At 45.6% G+C, this 15,240-nt stretch overlaps 1 protein-coding gene across 1 annotated transcript in view; it reads left to right on the top strand.

Moving 5' to 3' along the window:
- Nucleotides 1-15,240, top strand: part of Cdcp1 (CUB domain containing protein 1) — a 39,794-nt gene that overhangs the window by 6,271 nt on the left and 18,283 nt on the right. Inside the window, exon 2 of the mRNA XM_027415509.2 lies at nt 13,870-14,079. Coding sequence (XP_027271310.1) covers nt 13,870-14,079 — 210 coding nt within the window. The remainder of the gene's footprint in view (nt 1-13,869; nt 14,080-15,240) is intronic.

Raw genomic sequence — 15,240 nt, 5'->3', positions numbered from 1 at the left:
CTGTGATCTTTCTGACTCTGCCTCCTGAGTACTAGGATTACAGATGTGTGACACTATACCTAGTTGTATCTGGGTGTAGGAGGAAGGGGTGTTCTTTTTCTGTTGTTCATATTCAAGAATTTTAGAACTATTGAGAAACAGAGATGGTTCAATGACAGACCATGTAAACAGTAGTCAGCTCCTGAGATCCCAGTGCAAATGAAGATGCTACTATCACTCAGGAGAGTCTGAATACAAGACCCTGTCTCAAACAAATCAAACAAAAACTTTTTTTGTTTTGTTTTGTTTTTTTCCAGACAGGGTTTCTCTGTGTAGCTTTGGAGCCTATCCTGGCACTCGCTCTGGAGACCAGGCTGTCCTCGAACTCACAAAGATCCGCCTGCCTCTGCCTCCTGAGTGCTGGAACTAAAGGCGTGTGCCACCAACGCCCGGCTCAAAGCAAAAACTCATATTGCATAGTGATGTCACAGCTGCCCCCACATGGAGTGCAAGGTATTTGTCACTCATGTTTGTGCCAGCTTGTAAAGTTAACTTACATGCCATTGTATAAACATATAGCATGGGTAGCTTAGAAGATGGTATACAGTGGTAAACAATGGGGCAAAAACCTGTGTGTTTATTATACAAGCATTGTTACTTTAGAGTGTTCATTTTCCTGTATTCCATGTGATACCGTCAGTTACTCCTGTTATCATGTCCCTTGACTTCATCAGGAACCAGGTCCAGCAGTGGCTCAGTACCTTCTAGGTTTGTGTTGACATTTGCACCACAGTGAAATGGCCAATGTTGCATTTTCCAGAACGTATCCCACTAAGTGATGTGTGACCACGGTGAAAAATAGCACCCAGAAGGGCTCAACCTCACTGTAGCAGGGAAGGCGTGTCAGCAAGCAGGGAAAGGAGGGAGGCAGGAGCAGCCAGCTGGCCGGTCACATCTTCACCCACGCATAGGAAAGCAGAGAGACAGAGAACAGGAAGTGGGTCCAGGATATAAATCCTCAAAGCCTGCCCCCAAGTGTGTACTTCCTTCAGCAAAACTCCACCTCCTATAGGTGCCATAAACTCCCCAAACAGTACCTTCCAACGGTGGGCCGAGTGTGTAAATACGTGAGCCTGTGAGGGACATTACTCATTCATGACATCACATTCCTTCACCCCACCCCCTGGCTATTTGCTTTCTGATACGTTTCTCTTGTTACACGGACACCCATGGACTGGTGCCCCTTGTGTTGACCTCTTCTCATTGTCCTAACAAGAGTCTAAAAAGAGTGTCTGAGCTTGGTCTTCACTTCCTCGATTCACTCCCTAGCTCCTTCTGGGTGCTTCGTTGCTCTTCATGGCCACACGCTCCATGTTCTTCCTCTTTCTGGGCCATGCCAGGATATCACTGGGTATCAGGAGGCTGTGTTCAGGCCTGGGGCTTAGGATTTCCATCCATGCACAGTTAGCTCTGAGCTAAGTCTGATGGTTCAGATGAAGCACATCCTGAACGGCTTGGAACTCACAACACCAAATCTGCACCCTGGCTCACACGTTTCTTGCTTTGGGAATGGGGGGTTATGTCTGTTTCTGCAGGTAGAGTTTGCATTTGTGCACCTGTGTGTGTGGAGGCCTGAGGTCAACCTCAGGTATCATTCCTTAGAAGATATCCACCTTGTTTTTTGAGACAGGGTCTCTCTCTTACTGACCTGGAACTCACCAAGAAGGCAAGGTTGGCTGGCCAGCAAGTCCCAGGAATCTACACCCATCTCTGCCGCCCCAGTGCTGGGATTACAAGCATGCGCCACCATGCCTGGCCTTTTTCTTTTTCTCTTTCTTCCTTTTCTTTATGTGAGTTCTGGGGAATCAAACTCAGGCCCTCATGCATACAAGGCAAGTGTTTCACCTTCAGGGCTATTTCACCAGACATGGATGTTTATTTCTTGCTCACAGAAAATACAAAACAGAGGCTATCCTCTAGGCAGAGGTAAGGGGGCCCAGACCTCTTCCACTTTCTGGCTCTCCCATCTTCAGTATATGGCTTCTGAGTTCATCAGCTTCAAGCATCAGGAAGGAGCTATCTATCCACTGTCTAGCCATCTGCCATATCGTAAAACCCTGGGACTGTGAGATTGGCTCTGGTTCTTGGTGCCATGTGCTCTTACTGGGGGCTTCGGACAGGGAGGATAGGGCTAGGCATGAGCTGCATTCGTTGAAACAGGATATCACCTTATTGCAACAATGAAAACTCTGAAAACCTGTGGCTCCAGCTTATACACACTTGGCCCCAAGCCACCATGGTATGCACGGGCCAGGAGATGGAGCCCCTGCATTCAGGATGAAGTCTGTCCTGCTGGAGACTCCAGGTCACAGAGTCTGTCGTGGGAGGGTTCTGTCTGAGGCAATAAGCCATCTGCTCTCCATAGTCCAGTTGACAGCCTAGCTTAGCATCACAAAGAGTACATACATCCAGCCTTCCTCAGTCACTATGGTACTTGCTTCTGGGTCTTGCTCACTACTGTAGTCCCCATATCCTTGGACACTGTCCCACATGGTGGCAAGGGCCTGTCTCTCTTCCTGGAAACCATTTTGCTCAGCAGCCAAGCTTTGGAGTTGGAGATGTGAACAAATGTCTCTTTACCCCAGATACTACCTTGATAATCGACCAAAGAGTTGATTTCACTCAGGTCTAGCTTAGTGAGCCCGTGAGTTTATTGGGGTTACTTACAGGAACACAATGACTCAGGCAGGTGCCTCACTGCAAAACCCACCCCATCATGGGAAATGGCTCATGAAAGCTGTATCCATGGAGCTCTCTCTACAATTGTAAGGACACTGAAGAGTTTTCTCCAAGCAATGTTTACTGCTTTACAACCTTGGGGTGAACCCAGTAAGATTTCTGGGTCTTCACTCCAGGACAAAAGGTCTCAGCTACACAGTAACTGAGCAACATTGGGTTCAAATCATGACATCACTGCTTATTAGTAGGTCAGCTGGACAGGTTACCTAACCTAAGACTGACCTGAGGTACAACATAGAAATAGCAATACCTGGAAGCTGGCCAAGGCCCCATCGGGAGGGTGCGTATAAGTCACTCAGCCCTGCTGACCTAGAGCAGATCCCTCCTTGTGAGATTCCATGCCGCAGCATGTGTGCCAGCTCCCAGGGGAAATTCCTAGAAGTGAGCTTGCTGGAGTAGAGGCTCTAAGTTGCTTCCCATGATTCTCAGGAGCACATTCTTAAACACTGTTTAAGTGTCTGCTCACACATGAATTTCCTGTTAGCCAAGGAACTGACCAGACAGGTTCTGTATAGCGCAGTCAGCACACTCAGCCCCACCAGTCTCCCAGAACTTTCCTTATGACCAAGTGCTACAGACCCAAGCGGGGCTAAACAAGCTGTGTGTGAAATCGGAGCTGGCTGTCCCTTTGAGCCCTGGCTTTTAATCCCTTCCTGCTGAGAGATGGGGTGTTAGTCCAGAACCGGCCTGGAATGATGACAATCTTATCAGACACTTCAGCCTTTGAGTTAAGTTTCAGGAGCAAGCTCTCATCTTGTCAGAACAAGAAGACACGGTTTAATAGTAAACAGTACTTGGGTCATTTTGCAGAAGCCAGCACAGAGGTTAGCAATGTAGCTCTATGGCAGAGCCCCTTGCATAGCATGCCTAAAGACCTGGGTTCCGTCCTTTGATTTCTGCAGTGCATGCCTGTAGGATGCTATTGAGGGGTGGACGCTATTCGTTACACAGGGTAGGGTCTCCTGTAGTTGAAGTTGGTCTCAAATTCTCTATGTAGCTGAAAATGACCTTGTACTTTGGATCCTCCTGCCTCCACCTCTCCAATGCTAAGACGACAGGCATATGCCATTGCACCGTGCTGTGCCCGAGACTGAACCCTGTGCTTCATGCATGTAAAGTCAGCACTCTGCATCACCACCTCCTTTAGCTGAGTCTTCAGTTAATGTCTTCTAGACTCAGGCTTCTGCTCTGTTGCAGCTCCTTTCAGCAATGAGCCAGGGAAGCTGGGGGAAGTGTGTCCCCTTGGGATCTTCCAAGTCTAAGTAGGCATCTTATCCTTGCCCAGAGCCTGGAGATTAGAAGCAGCCTCCACGTCCGTCACTAGAAAGGAAGGAGCTGGTTTCTGCTCTGCTGTATCCAATGCAGTGCCAGGCAGCCCTTCAAAGAATGAGGCGGCACTGCCGTGCAGTGAGGCCCAGGTAGGAAACAATGGTCCAGAAAGAAGCGATGACATTCAGCCTCTGGCATCAGAAAGCAAATGGAGCTGGTACAGGTGTAAGCACATAGCTGCAGATCAGCGCAGGAAGACCGTGCCTGGCTGCAGTGCGCCTTTGGGAGAAGCAGATAACAGGAATAAGAGAGAGATGCTTGGTGGTCAAGTCTTCCATTTTATGCTTTATGTTTTATTTATCTAAATGTAAAAAGATGTTTTTGTTGTTGTTTTGTTTTCTTTTTTAACTCTAAGAGGAATAACGCCATAAAAACTTACCAGTCTCAATGACTTATTTGTCCAGGTCCTGCTGTGTGTGTGTTACATTGAAAAGGTCCCCCAAAAGTTCTTCCTGATCCCTTCACAATCAGTTACTGTCTGGCGACCACTGATTTGTCTTCTACTACCAGAGTTTCACCTTTAATGCAACAACAAAAAAAATTGAGATGGGGGTCTCACGTAGCCAAGTAGCCAAGGCTGGCCTTGAACTTCTGCCTCCACCGTTCAAGTGCTTGGATTACAGGTGTGAACCACCACACCCAGCTAAAATAGTCTTAAATTTTAAAAAAAAATCAAAGCTGAGAGTCAGTAGCAAGTCAGTAGCTTTGTTCCATTAAAATGAATTTCTGAAGTATAGCCTTATCTTCAAAAAAGTCTGAGATGGCTTTCTGCAAGAATTTGTTTGTAGAATGCAGGTGTAGGGGAGAGGCAGGTATGTCTCTAGGAGTTCAAAGCCAGCTTGGTTCCAGGTCAGCTGGGGCTACATAGAGAGACCTTGTGTCAACAAACAAATCAAACCAGGTGGTGGTGTCACACGCCTTTAATCCCAGTACTCAGGAGGCAGAGGCAGTGGGATCACTGTGAGTTCAAGGCCAGCCTGGTCTACAGAGCAAACTCCAGGACAGCCTCCAAAATAATACAGAGAAACCCAGTCTCGAAAAACCAGGAAAAAAAAAAAAAAGGATGGAGTGTTAAATTGCAAGGGATTGAGAAAGGGTGGCCAGACCTGACTTACTCTTGGGAGCAATTTTCCCTAAAGGACAACTTGATGAATATCTTTTGCTTTTGGTTTTAGCTTTCATCTGCTTTTATAAGGCCCAGCATTGAGCCAACTCAGTGAGTTTGATCTTGTTTAGAATGTCTTGAAATGATACAGCCCAGCCCCAGGTCATTTTGGTAACAAGGTCCATTCAGCCTTATAGACTGGAGGTTCTCTGCGTGCTCTGGCCTCTTGCCTCCCACAGTTCACATCCAGTTGGGTCCAAATGCATAACCAGTGGCTATAAATTGGGAGCAAGGGTTTATGGACTATTGGTGTATTTAAAAAAAAAATCAGGATTGCAAATTACCTGATAGAGCATGCACTGTCTGTTCAACAAGTATACTTTTATATTTGAGCTTTGATTCTGTCCAGCGTGGTAAGCACAGCAAAAGATAATGTGTTTAGGAGTACCAGTAATCTGGTAGAGAGATGAACTGGTAAGAGCATGTTTTAGATGTCCTGAGTCCCAGCACCCACATCAGGCAGCTTACAACTGCCCATAACCGTCTCCAGAAGACAGATATCTTCTGGACTCCCGGAGCACCTGCACTCATAACCACATATGCACACACTGGCACATACATACATATATGAACTCACACGCACACATGCAATTTTTTTAAAATGTGGTCTTCAAAAGAAAAAAAAGAAAGAAAGCAAAAGAGAAGAATAAGGTATTCTGATGTCTGAGGCCTATAGGAAACCATTAATAAGACCCGAAGGTAACTCTTTTATTAATCATAGGGTAGCTTTTTTATTAATCACCAGTAACCCTAAAGTGTTTTGATGTTTTAAAGTGTTTTGATGTTTCTGCCAGATCTGGTGGCTCAAAGTCCAGCCATGTATAAGTAGACCAATTCCAAGGTCAGCTTGAGTTGATCACAAGAAAACAAGGAGAGAAGAAGAGAAGTAGGGAGAGAGAAAACCCAGAAGCCTCTAAACACGCAGGCAGGTGGGGAAGGCACTTCAGGTGTGTCTGACACACCATCCACATGAGCCGTGTTGTGACTCTTCCTGCTCGACGTCATGGTTTTCAGAGACTTTCATGACCCACAATTTGAACTGTGACAGAACAAATCTTTCTCACATTTCATGGGATGTCCTGATGACTTGAAGTTGTCCTGTGGCATTGTAGCCTGTCATCATGAATTATGTACAGTGGTCAGAAACTGAGCTGTTGATTGGTTGTTTAACCTGCAGTCCCCATGTTGCCGGTCTTTTTATTGAATAGCTTTTTAACTTCAATATCCTCTTCGACCTCTCTTCTCCAACCAAGGTGGTTTGATTCCATCCGGGGTCATGGTGATGTCTTGGCTGGGTTGTGTGTCCATTTGTTGCAGACTCGTTCAGCCCTCATCGTAGGACATCATTCAGGCACCATGATATGTGCCCTGTGTCTTTGGCCATAAATACTACAGCAGGGTCTGGATAACTCCACACAAACCTGTCACCACTGTTGGAGATGGGTTAAATCACACATTCTTTCACAGCTGGCCACTAGCACTGCTTTTGGAAGATGGTTCTGTAACTTTGTCAGGTAGATAATTTACGTCATTGAATATCATTTCCTTTGCTAAGAGTTCAGTCTTGATCACTGAGTTGGATTGAGTAGGCTTACACCTGTAATCTTAACATCACTTACGGAACTTTATTATTATCCTCTATCATTGCTCTAAGGGTTATAGAAACAGTAGGTTATTTTAAAGACAACTGTGGGTCTGTTTTCTGAGAAGATAGGATAGAACTGTGGGTCTCTTTAGGTACCTCATGTCCCTTAAGCCCCAAGGTTGTTGAATGTGATTCTTGGAACACTGAGATTTCTTGAAGTGGTTGTTCAACCTGAGCCCCCCCCCCCCCCACGTTCCTGGTCCTATTATCAAACTCCTTTAAAAAACAAAAAACAAAACAAATTTCAGTTGTCCTCTTTCATCTTTGTTCTCCACCTGGTGTGATTTGATTCCATCTGGAGTTTTGAGAATGAAAGGTTTGCCCTGCTTTCTCTAAGTGCCCCTGGGAATAACATGGGAGGAACCAGGGCAGGGCGATTAGTGTGGCTGGTCAGTTCCTGCTGGACCCCCACCCAATGAACATGGGGTTTCATGGTCCAGATACCCAGATAAATGGGGGCTCTCTGATCTTGGAAGAAGTATTTCCTGCCAGACCACACCAGAGGCCTGACTGAATGTTTATCACCCCATCTTAAAAACGAGAGACAGAGACAGACAGACAGACAGAGAGAGAGAGAGAGAGAGAGAGAGAGAGAGAGAGAGAGAGAGAGAGAGAGAATCTCTTATCTTGGGACTAGGGTAATTTTCCTATTCTCAGAAATGTTTCATTCTGCCTTGATTTACCATGTGTGGAATTCCTAGGGCAGAATTAGATCTGTGAGTACTCCCAGCATGCCCTGGGCTCCAGTATCAGACCTTTCTAGTGCTGGCCTCTTCTTAATCATAGAGGAGAAGCCTGAGTGACTTCCTTGACTTGTCTGAGCCTCAGTCGTCAGGCTGTAGACTGCCAGGACAGTCACTCCCTCACAGAGCAGGTCCTGTAGAATGGGCCATGTTGGTGGTAACCCCAGCTCTTGGCAGCAGCCAATAACTCTATTTATTTCCTGATAATGGCAGCAGTGCCCCTTTGCTGGGTAGCTTGGCAGCGTGCAGAGGACATCTCATTTGTGGTCCCTGCGTAGGGTAGAGAGGCCAGTTTGTCCAACTGACTCCAGAGCTCAACACAAGTGGGGAAACGAGGTCATGTCTACACGAGTACTGGAGTTACTTGAGTCAGCAGCTATGGGAAAGCCTTTACAGCCAGTGAACAGAGCAGAAAGGCTGGCAGAACATGAAGCTTTGCTTGCACCTACACAGCCTCAGAGTAAGCATATGCTAGGAGTTTGTCCTGAAGGTGCTATCCTGGTCTCATCCGGGCCCTGCTCCACTCACCAGGATTCTAGGCTCTGGGCATAGGCAAGGTGGTGATGCTGGATTATACTGGACTATACTGGACACCATTCCCTAGTGCCTATTACTCCCAGTGTCAGTGAAAGGTTCCATTGTAAGCATGGTAATATTGGTTGACTCCCAAACCCTCCTAAGTGCTTTATGAATACTTGCCTCTTTCAGACTTCAAAATAGTTCTATTTCTATCCCTAAGCAGTTTGCCCAAAGCAGACACAGCAGGCAAACAGTAGAGCAACCCAGTTCTCAATCTACTTTATTCACCCCAACACATAGCTGTAAAAACATTCTGATCGCAACAAGTGAAGCCCAAACTCCATGGCCAGCACCATGCACCCCCAGACAACTAACTGATGGCTTAACCCCAGTGTCTTCAGAGTATTTTGAACTTGCTTGGTGGCCTCAGCTTACTGACTGTGATGGGGGTCTCATAGCTAAGATCATACTGAATCATTCCTCAGTGCAGGGGTGAAGGTGGGGAAAGTCACTGATATAATGTGAGTGTTCTTTGTGGTGCTGCTCCCCTGGGCCTGCCTAGTGTGAGCACCCCATGCTCTGAGCAAGCCATCAGTTAATGAGGTGTCTTTTCCAAGCACAGTCCTAGAAGCAGATCACTCATTTACCCGGTATTCAACCAAGAAACGTAGACCTGAGGCACGCAGGCAGGAAACACTAGCTGGTGAACCCATGAGTGAAGAGGTTGCTCCACATTGTGGCATTTTCTAACAGAGGGCAGCACCCATCAAGCATCATCCTCTCCTGTGCTGGCTTTGTTCTCTGACTCCCACACAAGCCGGGGCTGATCACCCATGCTGATTCACGTTTAGCACTCCATGTCTGTCTCCCCTGACATTCTGGGATTCCACCAGGGCACTGGGCCTGAGGGCACCCGGCCTTAACCTTGTCCCTGGTTGGACGCTGCTTAGTGCATCATGATTGGATCAAGAAAGTGAATGTGAGCCGAGCCCCAGAGGAAACCACACAGAGCATGAAGGCAACTAGTTCTGACACAGCTAAGAGTGTTTAAATTGTGTGTGTGTGTGTGTGTGAGAGAGAGAGAGAGAGAGAGAGAGAGAGAGAGAGAGAGGAAGAAATTTGACAAATATGGGAGAAAATGGCTCCTTAACATTTTAATCCCTGTCATGGAGAGCTGAAATGAAACAGGACAGTGGGGGAAGGAATAACGAGGTGGCTGTGAAATACCCTGTGATAAGAGAATGATGAATGATGATTAGAAACATTGGAAATTCCCACCTGAGAGGCACAAGCCAAGGTGGGATGAGTGAAGATGCCCTAATAAGGAGAATTAGGACAGCAGAGAGCTAGAAAGAGCTGTGAGTCAGGAGCTGAACTGGAGCTTCAGAAACCTCCCCAGGGCCTCACACCTATTCCCAATAAGGCTGCCTTGTATTTCTTTCAGCCCAGAAGATCTCAAAATCACACCAGTATTGGGAGTTTTCTGTTTCTCTGGACTAGGGTCACAGACTTTCTGAACTTTCCACCAGTGAACTATAAAATTCTTGCAAAGATGAAAGAAATGCCAAAAAAGAAATATTTCTTTCCTCCAAACTGCAGAACCTTCATCAGGGCTCTAGTGTGCCAGGCCCAACAGAGGAGTGGGTGGGGAAGGCTAAGGTTTCACTTCCGAGTGTTGGCTTTTCTAATTTCAAGGTATGATGAACGGTTGAGTGGGTACAAGGAAAAGCCATGTAAACAAAATGTTCTCAAATTCCAAGTATCTGTGATCAAACGAGTTTCTGGATTATCTTATACCACCAGCACTGTTCCCATGATCCCTCACTGCGGTGAAGTAATGGCGTCTAGAGTGTTGAAGTGAGTATAGGGAGCCTTCCCTCTCTGCACTTCCTGCTGTCTGACATATGTATCATTCAGAATGAGGGGCACATACACATGGCAGCCATGTGACTGAAGAGTCCTTATCGTGACTCTGGAGAGCAGCAGCCTGTGAATTGAACTCACTCCTTCCACTGCCAAGTGTGGGTGGGAATTGGCCATGCTGAACACGTCTTTAACTCAGTATTCCCTTTGGAAGCTTAATAGGCTCACCAGTGTCTAATGATCTGAGGCACTGGAGGATAATATATTATTGATTACCTAGTTTAGTAGGCTCACTGAGGTCTAGTGATCTGGTAATGTATTGGTTACCTTTCTCGATGCTAAAACTCCTGAGAAAACAATTTGAGGGGATAAAGGTTTATTTTGACTCACAATCCCAGAGGGTTGGGCCATGGCTGCTTGGCCATGTGTGTATTTGGGCAGACCATCACAGCAACAGGAGGATATGGTGAGGACTTCTTCACTTCACAGTGAACAGGAAGCATATGAAGACAAGGGGCCAGGGACAAGATATTCCCACTTCCTCCAACTAGGTACTACTTCCTAAAGTTGGGGAAACCTTCCAAAATAGTATCCATCAGGGACCAAACCACACGGACCTTTGGAAACGTTTCATATTCAAATTGTAACAAAGACACAGTGGCCAGGCAGAAAATGCACCAGAGAGTAGAATTCAGTGGAATGGTAGTCTGTTGGGAGTCAGATCATAATGAATTCATGCAGAAAATCTGGGTAGACCCAAAATAGAGAGTATGTCCAGCGTGGACATGCTGTGCTTTGTGGAGAGACCACCGCTGTGCTCACAGAGGGGAGTAGTTGACTCTTGGCGTGGATAAATAAATAAATAAATAAATAAATAAATAAATAAATGAAAGCGAACATCAAAGTGTTTAAAAAAAAAAAAAACTTTCAGGGGCAGGAGCAATGGTTCTGTAGTTAAGAGCTCTGGTTGTTCTTTAGAGGGCCCAGGTTCAATTCCCAGCACCCATAGGACAGCTCTCAACTTTCTCTAACTCCAGGTCCAGAGTGAATCTGATTCGGTCTTCTGGCTTCTGCTGGCACACACATAGTGCACAGACATACAAACAGACAAAACACCCCTACTCCTACAGAGAAATCATTTGTTTTTAAGTGCTTCCAAATCAGATGGACAGATTTTACATAGGGCCCACCAGGTCTGGGAGTGTTGTTATTTTTAAAATTCACAAATTGGACTGTTAGCTTCCTGGGGGTAGGGGCTCTGAATATTCCTGTTGATTAACTAATTAATTTTTAGAGCACGGTCTTACTGAGTAGCCTTGGTTGGCCTGAACTTGCTATGTAGACCAGGCTGGTCTTGAACTCACAGAGATCAGCCTGCCTCTGCCTCCCCAGTGCTGGAATTACAGACATGTGCTACCATGCCTGGTTTCTCAGTAAGTTATTTGCACCAAGTGTAGTCTTTGGAATACATTACAAACCCAGAAAATGGTTGTTGAATAAATATCTGATTTCAAAGATTCTAAAAAGCCTGAATTTCTAGAAGACATCACATGTTTTTCTTTGGCTGTTGTTTATAACAGAATGGATGGTAATTGCCAAAATTACTTTGGGTCCTGGAGTGCTTGCAAACAGGAGCTACCTGAGAGTGAGATTTTTGTGTACTCTTGCTTTGGTCTTCTGAATCTCATTTAAAGAGATTTGAAATGTTTACACACACATTGAGAGGAGGTAGACCCCACAAAAACTGTATTCAAGATGTATTTGACTTTTTATGAACACTTATTTTTATGTATTAAGGTAGGACATTTGAACTCGTTTTTTTAATGTACTAAGATATAATATATTACATACTCTTTATGTATTAAGCTATACCATAAAATGCCATCACATCTGGGGTACAGACTAATAGATAATAACATCTGTACAACACAGGTCATCACCATCATAGTTAAAGCCTGTAGCAGCGTCTGCATCCTTCTGAGTCTCCTGGGCCTCCCGATACCCTCCTTTTCCCCTACTCCAGCTCCACAACTGCTGATCTAGCTGCCTTGTATCTAACATTACAATGATACTAATTGCCAGGCACAACACATTTAATCCCAGCACTTCCAGAGGCAGATGCAGGAGAATCTCTGAGTTCTGACCAGCCTGGTCTACAGAGTGAGTTCCAGGACAGCCAAGGCTACACAGAGAAACCCTGTCTTAAAAAAATAAATAAATAAACAAACACAAGATACTAATTAACAATGACAATTATTTTCAATTATGGTTTGGCTAAAAGGTGAAAAACAGAAGTAAGAATGAAGGAAACTGGTAGCATCACAACTAGATTGCCCCTGACGTTGAATTAGCTTGACTTGGTTACCCAGGGCATGAGGCTGTTGTGAAGGCCAGACCAAGCCTAAAGAGAGGATCCACTACAAGCTTTTTATAGTCAGTATGGAAGACGTTTTTACAATTACAGAAACAACACAAGCGCTATAACACAGCTCAGATATAAAACTGACCACCACAATTCTGAATGTGAATCTCATCTCCATCTGATGTCACAAAGAGTTCCTTGGACTTTTGAGTCTGTCCTGGAAGATTCAAATGACACACTATTTCAGGACAAAGCGTTTGAGAAAATGTATTTCTGCCTCAGAAAACAGAAACATGCTCTTTCTCTCCTCTCTCTCTCTCTCTCTCTCTCTCTCTCTCTCTCTCTCTCTGTGTGTGTGTGTGTGTGTGTGTGTCTGTTTCCATATCCATGTCCGTGTCTGTGTCCCTGGTTACACCAGGGAAAATTTGTTGGACTGCACTGAAATAAGGGCGTGGTCATATATTCATGAGCAATTAAATGCAAGAAAAGATAATGCCATGGGGACTGTACCTATATATAAAACTATTTGAGGGCTTCAAGTTTTCTGCATCCTAGGGGCACCTGGTGCCAGTTGTGTCCTGAGGCTACTGCTGAGCAAGGTGGCATGTTTTGCTGTCTTCCTGTGGGAGCTTGCCTGCTAGTAGTGAGAGGAGGCAACTTGGGCAGATGGCAGGATGCCCTCAGGCTAAAGACTAGAGCCAGAGGAACAGAGGGAGCCCAGGACAGCTGGGTGAGGCAAGAGGAAGTGCTGCAGGTTGGCCAGAGAAAGCTGCTGTATGTTAATGGGACTCTCTTAGTTACTCTTCTCATTGTCTTGACCAAATCTTGAGTAAGGAAGTTTTTTTTTTTTTTCTGAGATTACAGTTGAAAGAGAGAGATATAGCCCACCATGGTAGAGAAGGCATGACAGCAAGAGCATAAAATAGCTGGTTACTTTATCCTCCTGCCTCAGCTTACTAAGGAGCTGAGGTGATGAGCCTGCACCTCTAAGCTGGGCTAGTATGTTTTACCTGTAATCTTAGTAAATGTCCTGTCACCTGTTGTACAAATGTTTGCTCTGGGCCTATAAAGCATTTGTGGCAAGAAGCAGCTGCAGCAGCTCTTTGCATACAAGTGTCTCTGCAGACAGATGGCTCTGTGTAGTGCTCCCCACCCCACCCCACTGCTGCTGCAGTCACAATCACAAAGAAAAAGAGATAGGACAATGTCTCTGCTTGTCATTAATGCTGCATGTACAGGGATCTGAAAACATACTACCTGGGAGATCAGCAGTGTGGCTTTTATTTTATTAAAGTTGACAGCCCAAGCAAGAGGCAGTATTACTACCCAGACAGCAGGTCCAGGACCTTTGCCATTGGGAAAGTCAGCCTGTCACTTCATACTGTCCCCCTCCCCAAGCCAGGTGGGCCACAGAAAGTTCATAGACCTTATCTCTTACTTATATCATTCTTGCTCCTTCCTCCAGAAGCATCTGAGATTTCTCTGCCCCATGGAAGTGGCATTACAGTGCGCATCAGGCTGGCAAACCCAGCTCTGCCTGTGAAACCCTGTCACATTGTCATGTCTAGACAGCCTATCACCGAGTTGCTTGTCAAACCTGGAGAAAGAAAGTCTTTTACCTTCAACTGCATCAATCCGGAGAAGCACTTTGTCTTGGAGATTGAGAAGAATATCGGTGAGTTAGCCCTCGTGAGCTGTCACCTAGGTCCCTGCCTCTGATGCTCTGTCATAGGTTGTGCCTGCCAGGCTCTGGTGCTGGAGAGAGGTCCATGGTAAATTTCAGCCCTCCAACCTGACTCTAGCATGGCCACTCAGAGGCCTGTGGGCTTCCCATGGGCTCATGGTTAATCTTCAAGAGAACCCAGACAGACCAGAGAAGAGCACATGCAGAGTAGGACAGGAGCAAGACACTCTGGCTGTAGTGCTTTCTTCTTTCTGGTTTTTTGAGACAGGATCTCTCTATATATCCTTAGCTATCCTAGAGCTCACTCTGTAGACCTGGCTGGCCTGGAACTCCCAGAGATCCACCTGCCTTTGCCTCCCAAGTGCTGGGAGTAAAGGCGTGCGCCATGACACCCAATTTTAGTATTTGTTCTTAACCACTTGGCCAAGGGGTCTCTTCACAGAGCACAGGAGAGACCCACAAGCCTCAGGTCTGTGGGTCTCCGAGGCTCTGATTCATGGGTTCGGAAGATCTAAAAAAGAAAGGGGCTCACCATGGGATATTTTTGCTGCTATAACACAATACCTGAAGCTGGGTACTTATAAAGATGGGAAGTGTATTTTTCTCACAGTTTTGGAGACTGGCAAGCCCAAGGTCAAGGCACAAGAGGCAACATCTCTTGCACTTTAGACCTTTTGTAAAGGCATCCACCTCGTGACTTAAAAATTACCTCCTACTGGCGCCATCTCTTAATGTTGCCATGCTGGGAACTGGGTTTTCCCCTGTGGATCCTAGAGAGTACATAAACACCCAAACCACAGCGGAACAGAAGACAAGGAATTAGAAGGTCACAGAGGTTAGTGTGGCGCCCTGGGCCTGCCTTTCTGTACATCCCCACTGCCCTTTTCATTGTTGCCATTTTAAAAGCATGTGTTACCAGATGAGCCAATAAAGTGACATCAATTCTGAAAAAGGTCTAAGGAGCCATCACACAAGTAAAGCATTTGAGTACATTCAGTCCTTCAGTACTAGGATACCCAAATCATCTAATGGGTAGTGAAAATGCATGTTTCTAAAAAAATAAAAAGTAAAATAAAAATTATAATAATAATAAAAAAAAACAGCGCATGCTTCCAACTTGTCAAGGTGATAAAGTGTGGATTCTAAAATAAT

Source organism: Cricetulus griseus, chromosome 4 (genome assembly GCF_003668045.3).
Source record: "Cricetulus griseus strain 17A/GY chromosome 4, alternate assembly CriGri-PICRH-1.0, whole genome shotgun sequence".
NCBI lineage: Eukaryota > Metazoa > Chordata > Mammalia > Rodentia > Cricetidae > Cricetulus > Cricetulus griseus.
Note: the sequence above shows the minus strand (reverse complement) of the source record. Positions and strands in the feature narration are given on the sequence as shown.